Below are 17,178 nucleotides of genomic sequence, written 5' to 3'. Positions count from 1 at the left end.
GTTTACAGTTAGTAATCTCATCTTCCAAAAGATGTTTGCGGACACCATTCTTCACAGAGAATCGTTGCTTAAGTGATTCCCAAAGTTTAGACGCATCTGAAATATGAGTGACGGTAGAACGGACTTGAGGATCTATCGAAGTGCGTATCCAACCGACAATCATGGAGTTGGTAGAGGTCCAGCGGGCGAGATCAGGATTTGTTGTTGGTTTGATAATCGTACCATCAAGAAAGCCGATCTTTTGTTTAGCTTGAAGAGAGTTCCAAAGCTCGGTAGCCCACTCGGAGTAGTTATCACCTTTAAGAAGCACAGGCGTGATTAGGGCACCCGGGTTATCAGAGGGATGGAGATTGTAGTGCGGTGGTATGGCCGTAGTAGCAGTAGAAGTAAGATCTGAACTGTCTGCCATGATGTGATGAACAGAACAAGATCGTTGTTGTAGTAGTAGTATTAGGCGAAAAGTAGAGAAAATAGGAAGAAAAATTTATCAGAAACGTTGTTAGGCTCTGATACCATAAAATAGTTTGTAAACTGTGTGTGTTATTCATGTACATGGTAAAGTATATATACATATCGTAGAGTCTCGTAACCCTAATATAGATAAATACAAGACATTATTTATCATTATCTCTAAGATGTATCCTTATCTCCTATACACCCATAGCGACTGCAATGACAATAGACATTGGCTTGAACAAGGATATATAGACTGGACCCTTCAGATGAAGACCCCAAGTGTGTATAACTGACCCCAACGATGACACTAAGCCTCCCTGAAACAGAAATGTTAAAATCAGAGCTGTGACTACTTGAAGTAGCATACAAGGTTTTATTCTCACCGAGAACATGACAGAAACGAGGGGGAGACCCGGTTTAAGCAGAAAAGAACTGAAGTCTTCTGTAGCAAATAGACACACATGTGCTGAGATTAGTGTTGCGCATAAGTTGTATAAGAAGACTACAGTTATTTCTTCAGGGTATACCTCCATGATCCGAGTCTGCAATCACATATGAGCCTGAATTAAAAAAATAGTTTTATGTGTCACCAACAAATCCAAAGTAATTTTCATGTACCTGAAGAATCAACCAGATTGAAACAAGCAAATACTGTGCAGCTATTAATAGACCTCCGATGATCTAACTTGACTCAGATACAGTCAAATGCTGATTCTTCGAGATATTTGTTGATGAAGCTAGAATTTTGGGGCCTTTATAAAGAACAACAACCAGAGCACCTGATATAGATACCATCGTGCCAATGATTTTAGCCTGAGTCGCAGAGCTTCTTAACACGACTTTTTCCATCCTTTACGAGTCATCCAAAGGAGGAAGAACCAGTTAGTGCCAAATGATCGGATAATAGTAAGCAGATCATATCTTTGTATACTACACGCATCGAAAGATACAAAGGTGTAACCTGAAGATGATAGCTAGAGTGAAGGTAAATGCTGGCGTGAGGTTACTGATAGCAGATGCAAGCGTCGGGGAACTATATTCTATTCCTTTGCAGCCAGCTATCACCGAGATGAACCTGTTCCCTCTAAGTCAGAAAAAGTGCATAACATGAAAATACCCATAACTGTAGGAGTATATATAATTATCCGACAAGTGCAAGTAAGAAAATCTTGAAGAAGACAGAAGATTTGGCTGCAGGTGATCTTCTTGACCTGCACATTGTAACATATGATCGATCACATTCATGAAAATTTTATAAAGATTTGGCTCAAGGTAATAAAGAGTAGTGTGAGGAGATCAAGTACCTTCTAAAGAGGAGAGAAAGTGGAAGAAGGACAAGTGTAGCCACGACATAATTGTAGAAGACAAAGACATAGAAGCTCAATCCTCTCATGGTCGCAGCCTTGAAGAGTGTGTTAGATCCAACCATGACACACTCCACAGCGACCATTGCAGTGAATGGCACAACATCTTTGCAAAAGCATCTCCATGCCACCTCTTCTTCTACTTCTCTTGCCATAAGATCTGATGTTCAGAATTTCTAAAAATCTCAGAAGTCAAAGCCACGTCATCAGCAACCATCTTTTTTTTTTAGCAACATCAGCAACCATCTAATCTATTAAACCCAACAGGTTTGCTGAATGCTAAATTAGTTATTCTCAACTTGACCATACAACTAAAATATTGTTGATAAAGGGTCCATCTTTTCCTCCATAACATATATCCTCATATGTCTTGTCATATGTCCTTTTTTTTTTGATAAATGACTTTTTATTAAATGCAGAAAAATATAAAAACATCACCAGCCCCATTAAGGCATTGTTTGATGAGCTACCGCCCAATGGTAAACAAAGAATAAACCCACTTAAAACAATACAACTACCCCACAAAATAATCATGTCCTTTTTCAAAATCATTGCATGAATAGAACAAGAAAAAGAAGATTTTTTTTTACTCAGTTCTTATATAACCTCAAAATAATACTAGAAAAAAAAAAATAACAGAAACATCTTATAGGTAAAATATAGAGTCATATAAACAAAATATTCCCCGTATTAGGTTTTTAATTTCACGTAGAGGAAGCTCCCACATGCGATTAAATTGGCGATTCTGACCACCACCGATAGTGCCGCTCTCCGCCTCCCACCGGCGTCTTCTCCGACGTCGACTGCTCAACGACCTATCTGTTTCACCTCCACCGAAACAGATGGGAAAGAAGAAGCCTAAAAAGTCCCCCTCGAAGTCATCCCCCTCGAAGTCTCCTCCGCCTAGATCTGCTCCTTCTCCGTCGAAATCGGGTCTGGACTCAAATTCCCCGCCCACCGAAGACCCAAAGAATGGTTCTGATGCCCTAATTGGCTTCTCTGCTGATGAGGTTGCTCACCATTCATCGATTCCCGAGAATCAAAACCCTAGCTCCGACGGTGTTGAGACTAGCGAGACAGTGATCGTTGCCACAGCGACGGATCCTCCTCCAACCTCCACCACAGTCGCGACGGAGGTGATTACAGAGTCGAGCTCTACAGCCCCTTTGCAATTCCCCACCGTTGACTCCAATCTTCTGGTTAAAGCCCCTGTTGTTGTGCCTGAGTTGAGCTCTGTAGCCCCTCAGTCCTCCCTCGACAAGGCATCTGAAGATACACTGGTTTCCAATGAAGCGGTAGCCACTGCCGACTCTACTCTCCTAGCTGTAGCGGATGCCAAGACTGGTTCTCTGAGCTCGCATTCAGCTAAAAACATCGGTGCTAACAAAGGTGATGATAAGGACACACTCCCTGCTATCACACCTGATCTCAACGCTCTAAATGCCTCTTGCTCGATTGGCGACCCGCCACCTCAAGCAGCAGTTACTCAGGACATATTACAGCAAAAAGAGTCAGTTCAGCCCAGCGAGGAAGGCAAAGACCCCCCGATACCTGCTCTGCCCGTGAAGTCCAGTGCTGAAGCCAAACCCATTGGTGATTGGTGTGCTCGAGCGAAAGGAGTGGGCAAGCGCCTCTCTAAGAAAGGGGAAGCTTTCATACTGCCTTCAGGGAAGCCTGTATCAAAATCCCAAACTCGGTTATTGAGAAAAACAGGAAAGCTTGGGAACCGTTTATCATAGGACAGTTCTACTCTGACCCTCCATCGCAAGGGACGATTCATAATATCGTCAACGGCATCTGGAGCAAGCATTATAGGGATATTGCGGTTTCAAAGCTGGTGGGTTTCGCCTTTCTATTTAGCATACCCAACGCAGCAACGAGGCACCGTGTCATCACGCAGGGACTATGGCAGATTGAAGGTCAGACAATGTTTGTTGACAAATGGGAGCCGGGAGTGATTCCGACTAAGCCCGAGCTAACCTCTGCCCCCATCTGGTTGGAGCTTCGGAATGTTCCTCTTCAATTCTTCAACGAGGACGGTTTGGAGCGAATTGCGGGCTTGGTGGGTCACCCACAATTCTTGCATCCTACAACAGCTAATAAATCAAACTTGGAGGTGGCCAAAGTCTTCACTATCATCGATCCAAGGCAGCAACTTCCAGAAGCAGTAAATGTCCAATTTGATTCAGGGGATATCAGCAGAGTTCTTGTTTCAAGCCCATGGATGCCCCCGGTGTGTACCTTATGCAAGGAAGTTGGTCACATTACCAAACGATGTCCAACTGCTCCTAAAGCCTGTTCTTTCTGCAGTTCTCTCTCCCATGCTTCAGGAAAGTGCCCTAAGAAACCTCAACAAGATTTCCCTAAAAAGAAAACTAGGCGCGGCAGGTCCAAAGACAAGCAGCAGTGGCGGGTAATTAACTCTCCTCCAGCGATCCCTCCAGTGCCCCCCTTGTGCAAAACCCCGCCACAACTCCTGGCCTCACTGAGTGTGAAAACCATCTTCAGATTGTTCCTGCTAATGACTCCAAGCTCGGAACCCAATCTGATAACATGAGAGGCGAGACAAGTGGCTCTGCATCTTTCCTGCATCTAAGGACTCAAGGAACGGTTCAGGAGCGTCTAGATCATCACACTCAGATGTCCAGCCCGACTCTTCGGACGTGGAATCATCTGACTCTGAGCTTGAAGAAGGTGAATTCAGTACGTTTGAGCCGGATTTGGAGCTGGTGCGTAATAAGAAAAAGTTTTCAGGTCTGAAAGGTAACAGGGGCAGGGGCCCCAAACTCATCTGATTTTATGTCGACTGACCTTTTTTGCTGGAATGTCCGCGGGTTAAATAAATTTAGTCATCGCAGCGGTTTAAGGAAGTGGTTTAGGAAGAACTCTCCCCTTTTTGGCGGCATTCTGGAAACTCATGTGAAGCTTCCTAAGAAAAATAAATTTATCTCAGAGATTTTCCCCGGTTGGCTTTCTGATGATAACTACGGCTTTTCTCCTTCAGGTAAAATTTTCCTGGTCTGGCACCCCTCGCTGATGGTCTCTGTAGTCTCTAAGTCTTTGCAGATGATCACGGTTGAGGTGATTAGGCCCTCTAATAACACCAGCTCCTTCATCTCGGTAATTTATGCGGCTAATACTGTTGACGAGAGAGTTCTTCTCTGGGCTGAGATCAACGCCCTCGCTCTTTTGCATAATTTGGGTTCCAAGCCGTGGCTGGTAATTGGTGACTTCAACCAGATCAGAGATCCTTCGGAACACTCCAAGCAGCCTACGTTGAATATGGATAAGAAAATCAGGGATTTTAACAACTGTCTTCTGGATGCAAACTTAGAGGATCTCAATTTTAGAGGGACTACTTTTACTTGGTGGAATAAACGCAAGTTAGCTCCGCTGGCAAAGAAGCTTGACAGGGCTCTGGTCAACGATGAATGGTACTATGCTTTCCCGTCGTCTGTTGCTTTCTTTGGACCCCCGGAATACTCGGATCATGCAGTGGTTACCATCAGTCTGGAGCCTGCAAAGCAAAGGCTAAAGAAACCCTTCAGGTTCTATAACTTCACTATCCAGAACCAAGACTTTCTCGCCGTAGTGTGCACAAGCTGGTTCTCTTGTAATATTACAGGATCAGCAATGTTCAGAGTTTCTAGGAAGCTCAAACTTCTGAAAAACGCCATCAGGGAGCTTAGTAAGCAAAATTACTCCGGCATTGAGAAAAAGACTGCACATGCCCATGAAAAGATGCTGCAGGCTCAGACTGTCATGTTATCTTCGCCGTCTGTGCCTAATGCTTCTGCTAAGATCCAAGCCGTGCATGAATGGGAAGAATTGTCTACTGCTGAGGCCGCTTTCTATTTTCAGAGATCACGAGTAAACTGGATTTCTTTAGGGGATGGCAGCACAAGGCTTTTCCATAGGTACGCCGCTTCTAGACAAGCTCTTAATCATATTCACTTCCTCATCTCCGACTCTGGTGAAAGGATTGATTCTCAAGTTGGAATCCAAGAGCAGTGTGTTGAATACTTTTCTAGCCTCCTTGGGAGTCCGGTTTCTCAGCCTATGTTCATTCAAAGCGACCTCAATCTCCTTTTCGATTTCAAGTGTTCAGAGGCTCAGGCTGCAGGTTTTGAAAAGCCTTTCACAGCTGAAGATGTAAGAAACGCTTTATGCTCTCTTCCGAAGAATAAAACAGCAGGCCCGGATGGCTACTCGGCGGAATTCTTTATAGCTACATGGTCTGTTATTGGTCCCGAGGTTACTGAGGCTATCCTGGAGTTCTTTAAATCTGGTCGCCTCCTTAAGCAGTGGAACTCAGCCAGTCTAGTCCTCATCCCTAAAATAACGAACGCGTCACTTACAACGGACTTCAGACCGATCTCTTGCTTGAATACATTATCTAAAGTGATTTCAAAGCTTCTGGCTTCCAGGCTGCAAGAGATCCTTCCGCTTATGGTCTCCAAAGCTCAATCAGCTTTCCTCCCCGTTCGACTACTGGCGGAGAATGTTCTTTTAGCGACAGACCTTGTGAAAGGATATAATACTCAAGCTCTCTCCCCCCGTGGAATGCTGAAAGCGGATTTGAGAAAAGCATTTGACTGCGTTCGGTGGGATTTTATCTTATCATCACTTCGAGCTCTTGCCATTCCGGAGTCCTATATCTCTCTTATCTCAGAGTGCTTATCTACTTCTTCCTTCTCTGTTACAGTTAACGGAGCTTCCGGGGGTTTCTTCAAAAGCACCAAAGGGATTCGGCAGGGAGACCCTCTCTCTCCTTATCTCTTTGTGCTGGCCATGGAAGCTCTCTCTCGTTTACTCTTATCCCGCTACGAAGCGGGTAACATTGGCTATCATCCTGGTACTGCTCCTTTAAAGATCTCCCACTTAATGTTTGCGGATGACGTCATGGTATTCTTTGATGGTACGAGTAACAGCTTACACGGGATAGCTAAATGCTTGGATGATTTTGCTTCTTGGTCTGGGCTTCATATGAATAAAAGCAAGACGGAGCTCTTCACCTCAGGAGTCGACCAAAGGGAATCCAATGCCATTACCGGCTATGGATTCGCTAGTGGTAAGCTCCCAATCAGGTACTTAGGGCTTCCGCTAATGAGTCGAAAGATGAAAATCTCTGAGTACTCTTCCTTGATAGTAAAGCTCACAAAGAGCTTCCAAGGCTGGTCAGTAAAACTTCTCTCCTTCGCTGGCCGATTGCAGCTTCTCAAGACGGTTATTTTTGGCACAGTTAATTTTTGGACTTCGGCCTTCATTCTGCCTAAAGGGTGTATTAAGGAGATTGAATCATTGTGCTCTCGCTTTCTATGGTCTGGTAATATTGAAAAAGAGGTATAGCGAAAATCGCTTGGACAACAGTTTGCCTACCTAAAGATGAAGGAGGTCTCGGATTGAGGAACTTCACTGCCTGGAATCAAGTGCTATGTCTTAAGTTCATTTGGCTCCTGCTTTCTCGGTCTCCATCGTTGTGGGTTGAATGGCACTGGCACACTCACTTATCTGATTTATCCTTCTGGAAACTCGCTCCATCGCAAGATGATTCCTGGGCTTGGAGAAAGCTGCTGGAACTCCGCCTCCTTGCACTTCAGTTCAGCAGAATGTCTTTGGGAAATGGTCAATCTACAAGTTTTTGGTATGATGTTTGGACCCCTATGGGGCAGCTTGCTAATGTTATGGGCGCAGCTGGCCCTCGGGCCTTGAGAATCAGGGAGAATGCAAAGGTGGCAGATGCTATCTCTGGAAATTCATGGTCACTTCCGCACCCAAGATCCCAGCAGGAAGTGGATTTTCATGCTTACTTAACTACTATTCCTACTCCTCTTCCTCTTAATATTAATGATGTGTTTGAATGGGTTGCTGGTGATTCTTCCTTGCGTGTTTTCAAGTCATCCACCACATGGGAAGTGATCAGACCTCGTCAACAGAAACAGGATTGGGTGGATGTGGTGTGGTTTAAGGGCGCAGTTCCCAAGCACAGCTTCACCATGTGGGTGGCTAATTATGACAGGCTGCCAACCCAGAGCCAGACTTGCTAGCTGGGGAATGCTCATTTCTCCTCTCTGCGTTCTCTGCTCCAAGTGTGATGAAACCAGAGACCACATCTTCCTGGCGTGCGAGTTCAGCCGAGAAGTATGGAAGGAGGTGCAGCTTGGATGCTTCTCGCCCTCAACACTGCTCACCAACTGGGCTGAGCTACTGTCATGGATTCGATCTCCTACCTCTAGGAAGCTAACACTGCTCAGGAAGTTGGCTTCTCAAACTACCATATTTCATCTTTGGAAGCAGAAGAATAATCTAATGCATAATCACACTGTGATCTCTCCACAAGCTGTTTTTTATGCCATTAACAAAGACTTGAGGAACATTATATCGGCCAGAAGACACAGCAAGCACTTTTGTTCTATCATGTTACTATGGCTGAGTTAAGGGTTCTTTGTTTGTAGCAATCTCCATGATCCTTCTTGTTTTTAGCTTTTTTTGTCAAGTTGGTTCAAACTCCTAAGATCTTGTAAAATCTTTCCTTTTCATATATGATATTTACATTTTAGCAAAAAAAAAAAATAAACATAAACAATACCCATATTGTAAAGGATCGTTATTGATAAACGAACAGTGTATATAATGATTCCACTTGCATCAATCTTATCTTAATGACAAGGCTTCATCGTCTACGACGTGTGTAAGCAACAAAGGTGACTGCTCAAAACCAGTCACAGTTTTGCTAGCATCCTCTCTTGCTTTTCCCCAAATCACAGTGTAGAATCCTAAGCTCAAAATCATAGACCCGATGACACTGCCCACAACATATACATGACAAAATCTGTATTGGTTATAACTTCCTTGAAATATAGTATACAGAGGCATATAGTACCTCCCAATGTAAAGTGCATCGCCTAGGAATATAGCACCCAAGATGACTGCAATGACTATAGACAATGGCTTGAACAGGGATATATAGACTGGACCCTTCAGATGCAGACCCCATGTGTGTATAGCTAAGCCAAATGATGAAAGCAAGATTCCCTGAAAAAAAAAGTGTTAATTTCTGAGCTTAAAAGATAGTCAGTCAGTCACAGCTTGAAGCAACATGTATAAGGTTTGATTCTCACCGAGTACAAGACTGCAGCAAGGGAGATATCAGGTTTAAGCACCCATGAAGTCAAGTTGGGTTCCGCAAAAAAACATACAGGTGCTGAGATTATCGTTGCAAATAAGTTGTAGAAGAAGATTACGGTTATTTCTTCACGGTATACCTCCATGACCTGAGTCTTAAACCACATATAACTATAAATTTAGCAAGAGATCTATGTGTCAAGACTCTAAGAACAGCCAAAAGTCTTTTTCTGAACTTTTTCAACTGTCAATACCTGAAGAATATACCAGACTGATACAAAAAAGTACTGTAAAGCAAGTAAAAGGCCTCCGAGCATCCAACTTGAATTGGACGAAGTCAAATGCTGGTCAAGCGAAATAGTAGATGGCGAAGATGCAGAAGTGAGAACTTTAGGGCCTTTATAGAGCACAACAACCAGAGCACCAGATATAGATACTATCGTGCCAATGATTTTAGCCTGAGTCGCAGAGCTACTTAACCTTACTTGTTCCATCCTATACGAATAAAGCAGAACCAGTTGCTAATTGCTAATTTAGCAACTTTCTGAAACAGAATCGAAAGAGGAGGAAGAGTAACCTGAAGATAATGGCGAGTGTGAAGGTAAAAGCTGGCGTGAGGTTGCTGATAGCTGAGGAAAGAGTAGGAGAACTATATTCCACTCCTTTCAATCCAACTAACCCCGCCATGAGCCTGTTCCCTACAACTTTTTTTTTTTTAAAACCAAAAAATGCTCATAAAGGCCATAATAAGTTATATAGTTTACCCGAGAACCGCAAGAAAGAAAATCTTGACGAATACAGGGAATTTGGCTGGAGGTAGTCTTCTTGACCTGGACATAAATGTAAATCATATTGTTGAAAAAGATATATATTATATATATATTATATATATATAGGGAAGATATTAGTTGAGAAGATCAAGTACCTTCCAAAGATGAGGGAAAGTGGAAGAAGGACAATTGTAGCAACAACATAGGAATAGAAGATATAGACATAGAAGCTCAATCCTCTCAAGGTGGCAGCCTTGAACAGTGTGTTAGATCCAACCATGACACACTCCACTGAGACCATCGCAGCAAACGGCACAACATCTCCGCAAAAGTATCTCAATGCCACTGTCTTTTCTTCTGCTCCTCTTGCCATAAGATCTGTTGTCTATAGACTTTAAAAAAAAAATCTCAGAGGTCAAAAGTGAGTTTCATAGGTAAGCATAGTGGTTAACACCCACGATGTTTATTAATACATTACATTATTTAGATATATATATAGTCCAACTGGACCAATTTTATAAGCCTAAGCAAGGCAATTGGATGAACTGCGTGGAACATAAAAAAAAAAGAAAGAAAAAAACTAATATTTCTCAAGCGTAGAATAATCCAACGAATAGGATATAGCCAAACCAATTCCAAACATTACACGATGTGATGATGACATTTGTATTGCGAAAGTTCTTTTGAGACTTGCACAATGCAATCATTTACAAACGAATAATATAATGATCGCTTGCAACAAACTTATTATTATTTTTTTTTCTAATGAATGTTAAACTTGTATTCTTCAAAAGACATTTTTACATTTGATGCAACATAAATTTAAGTTTTTTTTTGGTAGTACTACAAATTATTTATTTACTTCCAAACGATCTTCTAGCAGGATTACCTCCGCTTAGAGATATTTAACATCACATTGATTTAGTATCAAAAGCATTTCTTCCCAACCGTATGCACTATCGCATGAGTCCAGAAGAAAAATAAAGAGGTTAGACGCCAAGTTGAGGATTTATTAGTCAAAGGCTATGTTCGCGAAAGCTTGAGCCTGTGTGCTGTTCCGGCGTTACTCATTCCTAAAAATACAAGATTACTATGCGGTATCGGTTTCCAACACCTCGACTTGATGATTTCCTTGATCAAATCGGCAAAGCCTCAATCTTCACCAAATTAGATCTTAAAAGTGACTATCACCAGATTCTTATCTGTTCTGGGGACAAATGGAAACGACTTTCAAGACTTGTGAATGCTTGTTTGAGTGGTTGGCAATGTCGTTTGGATTATTATTAATGCGCCGAGCACGTTTATGCTTGTCATGAACCAAGCTCTGCAACCTTTTATTGGGTGCTTTGTAGTCGTATATTTCGACGACATTCTGATTTTTAGTATCTCAATGGATGAGTACCTTACTCATCTTCGTGACGTCCTATTCGCGTTACGCAAGGAAAAGTTGTTCATCGCAAAACAGAATTGTGAGTTCGGGACTTCAGAAGTTCTTTTCCTCGGGTACGTAGTCTCTGCAGCAGGCCTACGTGTCGATCCTCTCAAAGTCGAGGCTGTTGCTTCTTGGCCTACACCTACAACGATTTCAGAAGTCAGAAGCTTTCACGGTTCGGCTTCTTTTTACCGTTAATTCGTGCACAATTTTAGTGCTATTATGGCACCTATCACAGACTGCATGAAAGGCGTTTTGTTTTCATGGACTGGAGATGCGACATATGCTTTTGTTATCATCAAGGAGAAATTGACGAGCTCCTATTTTGGTACTCCCCGATTTTGACTCACCCTTTGAGCTTCATTGTGATGCTTCTAAGCTTGGAGTTGGCGCTGTATTGACCCAACAAGGTCGACCCATTGCCTATTATAGTGAAAACTCGCATGAGCTCGCAGCCGCTGTAGTACGTATGATATCGAGTTCTATGCAATTATTCAGTCCGAAAACATTGGCATCATTACCTTGCTCATAAGGAGTTCATTTTATTTACATATCACGTGGTACTGAAGTATTTGGCTACTCAAGAAAAGATTCTTGTTTCTTCTCGTCATGCTTCATGGACTGCCTATTTGCAGCAATTTACTTTCGTCATTAAACATCAGTCGCAAGCTCAATAAAGTCGCAGACGCTTTGAGTAGGCGACATGATTTGGTTTCTACCCTGCGTGTCTCAGTCACTGGTTTTGAGTGTGTGGCGGACTTATATCCTACTGAACCTTTCTTCTCCGCAATATAGTTGGATCTTACGCATGAGATTCGGTCTGACTTCTCACTGGTTGATGGTTTTGTCTTCAAAGACAATCGATTATGTGTACGAGCAAGTAGTCTTCGTCTCCAGATTATCAAAGAGTTGCATGGAGAAGGTCATGTTGGACGGGATCATACGCTCAAACTTGTCTCCTAGTCTTACTTCTGGCCTACGCTGCGATGTGATGTGGAGCACTTTGTTACTCGGTGTACGACTTGTCAGAAGGGAAAGGAGCATGCTTCCAACGCTGGACTGTATTGTGGGAACCGAAATTCGCACTGTCGATTTTTATTAAGTAAATCGGAGGAAAGCTAAGTAAACCTAACTTTCCCTGAAGGTCCGGATTCTCTGCGACAACCAACGACAAGTGATCAAATAAATGCGGAAAGGTTTTATTAAGATTTGAGACTGGACCTTAAGGAAGGCTGCCTACGTACCCCTTTCGAGGATCAAGTCGGACGTAGTTCAGTTGGAGTTGTTTGAACAAGAGATCGAACTGCCTGGCGGAGTTCGTCTAGTACGAGTGTTAGTCATAGAAACGGGCATGTCGAGAATAATGCCTAGGGTTTCTATGTGCGGAACTCTGAGTACAACAAGGGTTTTGTTAAGAGTCGGGACTGGACCTTGAGAAAGGCTGCCTACGTACCCCTTTCGAGGATCAAGTCGGACGTAGTTCAGTTGGAAAGATTTGAACAAGAGATCGAACTGCCTGGCGGAGTTCGTCTAGTATGAGCGTTTGTCATAGAAACGGGCGTGTCGAGTATAACGCCTAGGGTTTCTATGTGCGGAACTCTAAGTAAAAGGATTGTTAGATCCTTCCGAGAGAGACAGGAGCCTGCGGACAAGATGAAAATAGAACGAGAGGCGGCCGGACGTTCTAGGTCCTACCTTGCTAGTCTACCGCCTAAATTCTAAGTTCTTAACCTAACAGGAGCTCTCTAGGTCTCCAATCTCGGATTTCTCTCTCTTTTTAATGATTTTCGCTCTGCCTTTCTTCCTCTCCCAAAGCTCCTTTATATACTCCTTCTTATGACGGTCTATTCTCCTCCTGGGCCGCAAGGCGGGCTTCTTTCCATTTTCGTCGGCTTTCATCGGGAAACTTGACATTTATCTTCGGGAAACTTGACATTTATCCTTCCGGAAATTTAGCATTTATCTCGCTATGCAAAGATAAACGTAAATCGTCGTATCTATCTCAGATAATCGTAAACGGACTGTCCGATCGTGTTTAGTCCCTTTCGGGCCGTTTCCAGGACTTCCGTGGTTTTCTACGATCTCTCCGGAAGTTCTTCATTCATTCGTAGAGTTGAGACGAGTGGTGTCTTAAGATAACCATCGCTGTTTCGTACGAAGAATTTAAGATCTTCCTTCCGGTTGATACCTTACGAGTTTCCGAAGTGTTTCCGACGGTCTTTGATCGGAGTAAGGACTGGAGTTTCGTACACGGAATCTCGATGATTCGTCCTGCGAGGACTTGAGAAAAACTCAAAGTACAAACTTCAGACTGCCGGGGACTGGGATTCGTGTACCGAAGATCGTTATCCGAAGACCCGAGCCAGGACGGGGCTAGCCGCCCGGCGGCCATGGCCAGCACGGGCGGTAGCCGCCGGCGGCCACGGCCAGCACGGGGCTAGCCGCCCGGCGGCCACGGCCAGCACGGGCGCTAGCCGCCGGCGGCCACGGCCAGCACGGGGCTAGCCGCCCGGCGGCCACGGCCAGCACGGGCGCTAGCCGCCGGCGGCCACGGCCAGCACGGGGCTAGCCGCCCGGCGGCCACGGCCAGCACGGGCGCTAGCCGCCGGCGGCCACGGCCAGCACGGGGCTAGCCGCCCGGCGGCCACGGCCAGCACGGGCGCTTGCCGCCGGCGGCCACGGCCAGCACGGGCGCTAGCCGCCGGCGGCCACGGCCAGCACGGGCGCTAGCCGCCGGCGGCCACGGCCAGCACGGGGGCTAGCCGCCCGGCGGCTACGACCAGCACGTGCGTCTCGACGAGGGCTTCGATTTGATATGTTGATCGTTTTCTGGGTCCTCACGGTTTGAGAGAACGGGCTCTTTGAAGTTTCCCGGCGGCAAGGACCAGCACGGGGGCTTAGCCGCCCGGCGGCCAGGACCAGCACGGGGCTAGCCGCCGGCGGGCAGGACCAGCACGTGCGTCTCGACGAGGGCTTCGATTTGATATCTTGATCGTTCTCTGGGTCCTCACGGTTTGAGAGAACGGGCTCTTTGAAGTTTCAAGGCGGATTCCTTGTCGTTCGGCCTATCCAAACTTAGATCACTTCCCGTTTCTTCCTTATTCTTTCGTATGACAAATAGACTTAGCCGTTGATTTCGAGATAACCGTTTTTGACCCCAACAATTAGCCCCCCAGCATGCAAGATGCGGGAGCGATCTTGCGGGCGGAAGATTATGAGTTGAAAATCGAAATTTTTGGCTAAGAGTATTTCATTGCGGAAATCCACATCACCTTTGATTGGCGATCTTGAACGTGACGTCGGGAAGACCGTGAGTTCGTTGCTCAACTTCGACTCGATTCTTGCTGGTCTGAAATCCGTGTGCACCCTTGTCCTGCATTCGGAGGGTTCGGAGGACCAGGACCACGCAGTCAAGGATCGCGAAGCCGGCGCATATGAGACATGCAGTGGTGGTGCGACCAATGGAGGCGACGGTGAGACCGTTCCTACTTTGGGTGAGTTTTGAGGATGAAGGTGATGCTCCGGGGAGCGTCTAGGTTTATCAATCCCTTTAGAGATTTTTATTTTGATTACATTTCGGCCGTTGGTTGGCCATTATGTATGATTTCGGGACTGGCCGTTGGTGGCTTTGAGTCCCTGCCCTTTTTAGGGCGTTGTATTGAACTCGCGGTATGCATTTATAAAATATTTTGCGTTTAGAACTTCTGTTTGTCGAAGTTGAGGGGCAGGGTGTGAGTTGTCGTCTCATTCCTGCCTCCCTGACGATCACCGTATCCGTAGTTTGTACAAAGCGAGATTTCCCTGCGGTTTACGATTTACGCGAAAATTCGTGAAAACGTTCAGACTTGAGTGAAGAGACAAGTTTTGGGATCTCGCGTCGTTGACGCTTTGCCTATGAGATGTTAAGATACCAGCAAGGCTGGGTTTAGGGCAAGACCTAGGTTTACTCTCAGACTGAGGCTGTGCGATGACAAATCGGCTTTCGTTTTGCCTGTTTGTGATTTTAACCTGATTCGTACCGTTTTAAAATCCGCGAAGTGGTATCGGCTTATATGATTTGTCTGGGCACGAATCGAGCTACTTCCTTTACGAAGTGCTGAACCAAATTTGGATTTTTTGTATAGCGCGCTATGGATCCTTGTCGGATGTAAAAGAGCCTACCCTTATGTGGCTTGTCTGTTTAGGACGTTAGAGTTCGTTTGTTGTGATCAGCAACAACGAAATGATGCCGTTTTGAAGGCGTATGAATTTGTTATCGAAAAATGTTTATCCGAGCACGAAGCGACGTCTCGCAGTGCTGTGATTTTATTTTTCTCATGCCATAAGAGGATTATGGGCTTTCGCTTATGATTTGATTTATACTTTCGTCAAGTGTTAAAGATAGAATCCGAGTAGTCACTTCGGATTGTGATTTTGTCGCTTGGTCCGTATGCTACTTTTTAGAGAGCGATTTTAGGTGTAAGCGATGAGAGACATGTGTCTGGATGTGATAATCGTTTCATGGATACTGGATCCGTTGTCGCAGCCGTTTAGTAGTTGGCGAATTGTGTTGAGGATTTAGGACCGAAGGGTCGCGTAAATTTTACCAGGGGGGGGGAAGCGTCTAACTTCACTATGTTTCGTGAAGTGTTGGCCTTCTGAGATTTGTTTTTGTAAGAATGACTCGTATAGCTCTGGGAGCTTTGCTACGAGCGTTTCTTTTCGTGCCGCGTTTTATGGGGCGTATAGAACTTAATCGATTTGATGATAAGTTTAAGATTTTCCGTTTAACCATTTGGTTGTTAGGATCGAGTTTCGTTATCGTATGATTTCCGATTTTGGGTTATACGACAAACTGCTTGCATAATATCCGTCTGTCGTTTTACGACAAATCGTGGATTGTCTTTTTTTTAGCCGTTACACGGTTGGAGCGGTGGTCGCTAAGTATTGTAGACCGGCATGGAGGCTAACTTCAGCCGTTTAGCCAAGGAAGTCGTTGGTAAAAGACCAGTCCATGACCCTTTGTGTTACCGTTAAGATCGTGTTTAGTTGACGATTGTCCTTAATGGCGATGTCGAGTGCATGTTCGGGCTTTATGGAAAGACGTAGTTGGCCGAGGGCCGAATAGAGTTCGTCGAGATAGACATGCCAATCATAGAGGAGTTTTCCAAGTTATGGGTGATGGCTTTTCGAAACGATTTTCCACTTTAGTTTTCGTTTTTTTGGCGAAAGTTGCTTCGGGTTACTCATGAAGTTTTACCGAAGGTTATTTCGTTAATTTTGTAGCTCTCCGTCGTGCCATTAGTCTCACGGAAGCGGAAAGAGTATGCCAAGGATGCGCGGCGATCGTTTCTCGGTTTTTCGAGAGATTAGATCGGTTTGCGCGTTATGCCTAAACAGTCAAGGAACAATAGAACGAAACTGGAAGAAAATGCCTAAGACTTAGCTAGCTAGACTTTCCACCTAGGTCCTAAGTTCCCTAAATTTTACGGCGGTTTACAAGACGTTCCCATTCCTTTCCTATGATAAAATTTTCTAAGTCGGACATACCTTAGTCTCATTGATTACTCGAGATTGCCTCATGTCCGTTCCTCTTTGTCTTCTAACGTTTTATTGTCAAAGGTCTTCGCCTAAGTTCATATCCTCGTTTCCTCGTACTGCTGGTTAAAATCGACCATGTACCCGAAGGAATAGTGCAGAATCGTTGAAGCAAAGGGAGGAGAAGTAGGCGAAACTCGAAGAAGGCTAAGGTGGGAGGACAAGCGAAAATGATTGGCAAGACGTCACTTGAGTGAGACTTGATATTTCGTCAAGCTATGAGTGAACTGGTCAGGTCAAGAAGCTTATGATATTGTTTTTCTTTACGAATGATATTTCGTAAAATATTGCCGAGCTTTTACTTTACGAGAGTTTTTCAACAAAATGTTGTCGAGTTAATTTTACAGAAACTGTTTCGTAAAATGTTGTCGAGTTTAGTCGCGCAGAAGCTGTCTCGTGAAGTATTGTCTAGGATTATTTTACGAAAGGTGCAAAGTATTGGATTGGACTATCG

General features: G+C 44.5%; 1 protein-coding gene across 4 annotated transcripts; it reads right to left on the bottom strand.

The window, feature by feature from the left end:
* Positions 1–655: 655 nt before the first annotated feature.
* LOC108816097 (WAT1-related protein At5g40230) lies at positions 656–10,283 on the bottom strand. Of its 4 annotated transcripts, none has more exons than XR_008936387.1 (13): positions 9,871–10,283; positions 9,710–9,775; positions 9,523–9,636; positions 9,200–9,440; positions 8,942–9,100; positions 8,704–8,855; positions 8,410–8,625; positions 1,761–1,980; positions 1,418–1,667; positions 1,075–1,306; positions 984–998; positions 840–898; positions 656–773 (listed from the first exon to the last, which is right to left on the bottom strand). XR_008936387.1 is itself a non-coding variant. In XM_018588667.2 (7 exons), the coding sequence occupies exons 1-7, from the start codon at positions 10,086–10,088 to the stop codon at positions 8,475–8,477; spliced, it is 1,101 nt and encodes a 366-aa protein (XP_018444169.1). In that variant the 5' UTR covers positions 10,089–10,282; the 3' UTR covers positions 8,335–8,474. The 4 variants fall into 4 exon arrangements, 1 of the variants encoding a protein (XP_018444169.1); XR_008936388.1 differs by having other exon boundaries at positions 840–895; XR_008936386.1 differs by having other exon boundaries at positions 840–998.
* Between the last annotated feature and the right edge of the window lie 6,895 nt (positions 10,284–17,178).

The sequence above is a fragment of the Raphanus sativus genome, chromosome 7, assembly GCF_000801105.2.
Source record: "Raphanus sativus cultivar WK10039 chromosome 7, ASM80110v3, whole genome shotgun sequence".
Lineage (NCBI taxonomy): Eukaryota > Viridiplantae > Streptophyta > Magnoliopsida > Brassicales > Brassicaceae > Raphanus > Raphanus sativus.
Note: the sequence above shows the minus strand (reverse complement) of the source record. Positions and strands in the feature narration are given on the sequence as shown.

What these genes read in the sequence shown, in the direction of transcription:
- LOC108816097 (XM_018588667.2), bottom strand. Translation starts at nt 10,088, where the DNA reads ATGGCAAGAGGAGCAGAAGAAAAGACAGTGGCATTGAGATACTTTTGC. An exon ending in CTTTCCCTCATCTTTGGAAG is followed by an intron (nt 9,776 to 9,870) that starts GTACTTGATCTT and finishes ATTTATGTCCAG; the next exon opens with GTCAAGAAGACTACCTCCAG. An exon ending in GATGCACTTTACATTGGGAG is followed by an intron (nt 8,626 to 8,703) that starts GTACTATATGCC and finishes TGTTGTGGGCAG; the next exon opens with TGTCATCGGGTCTATGATTT.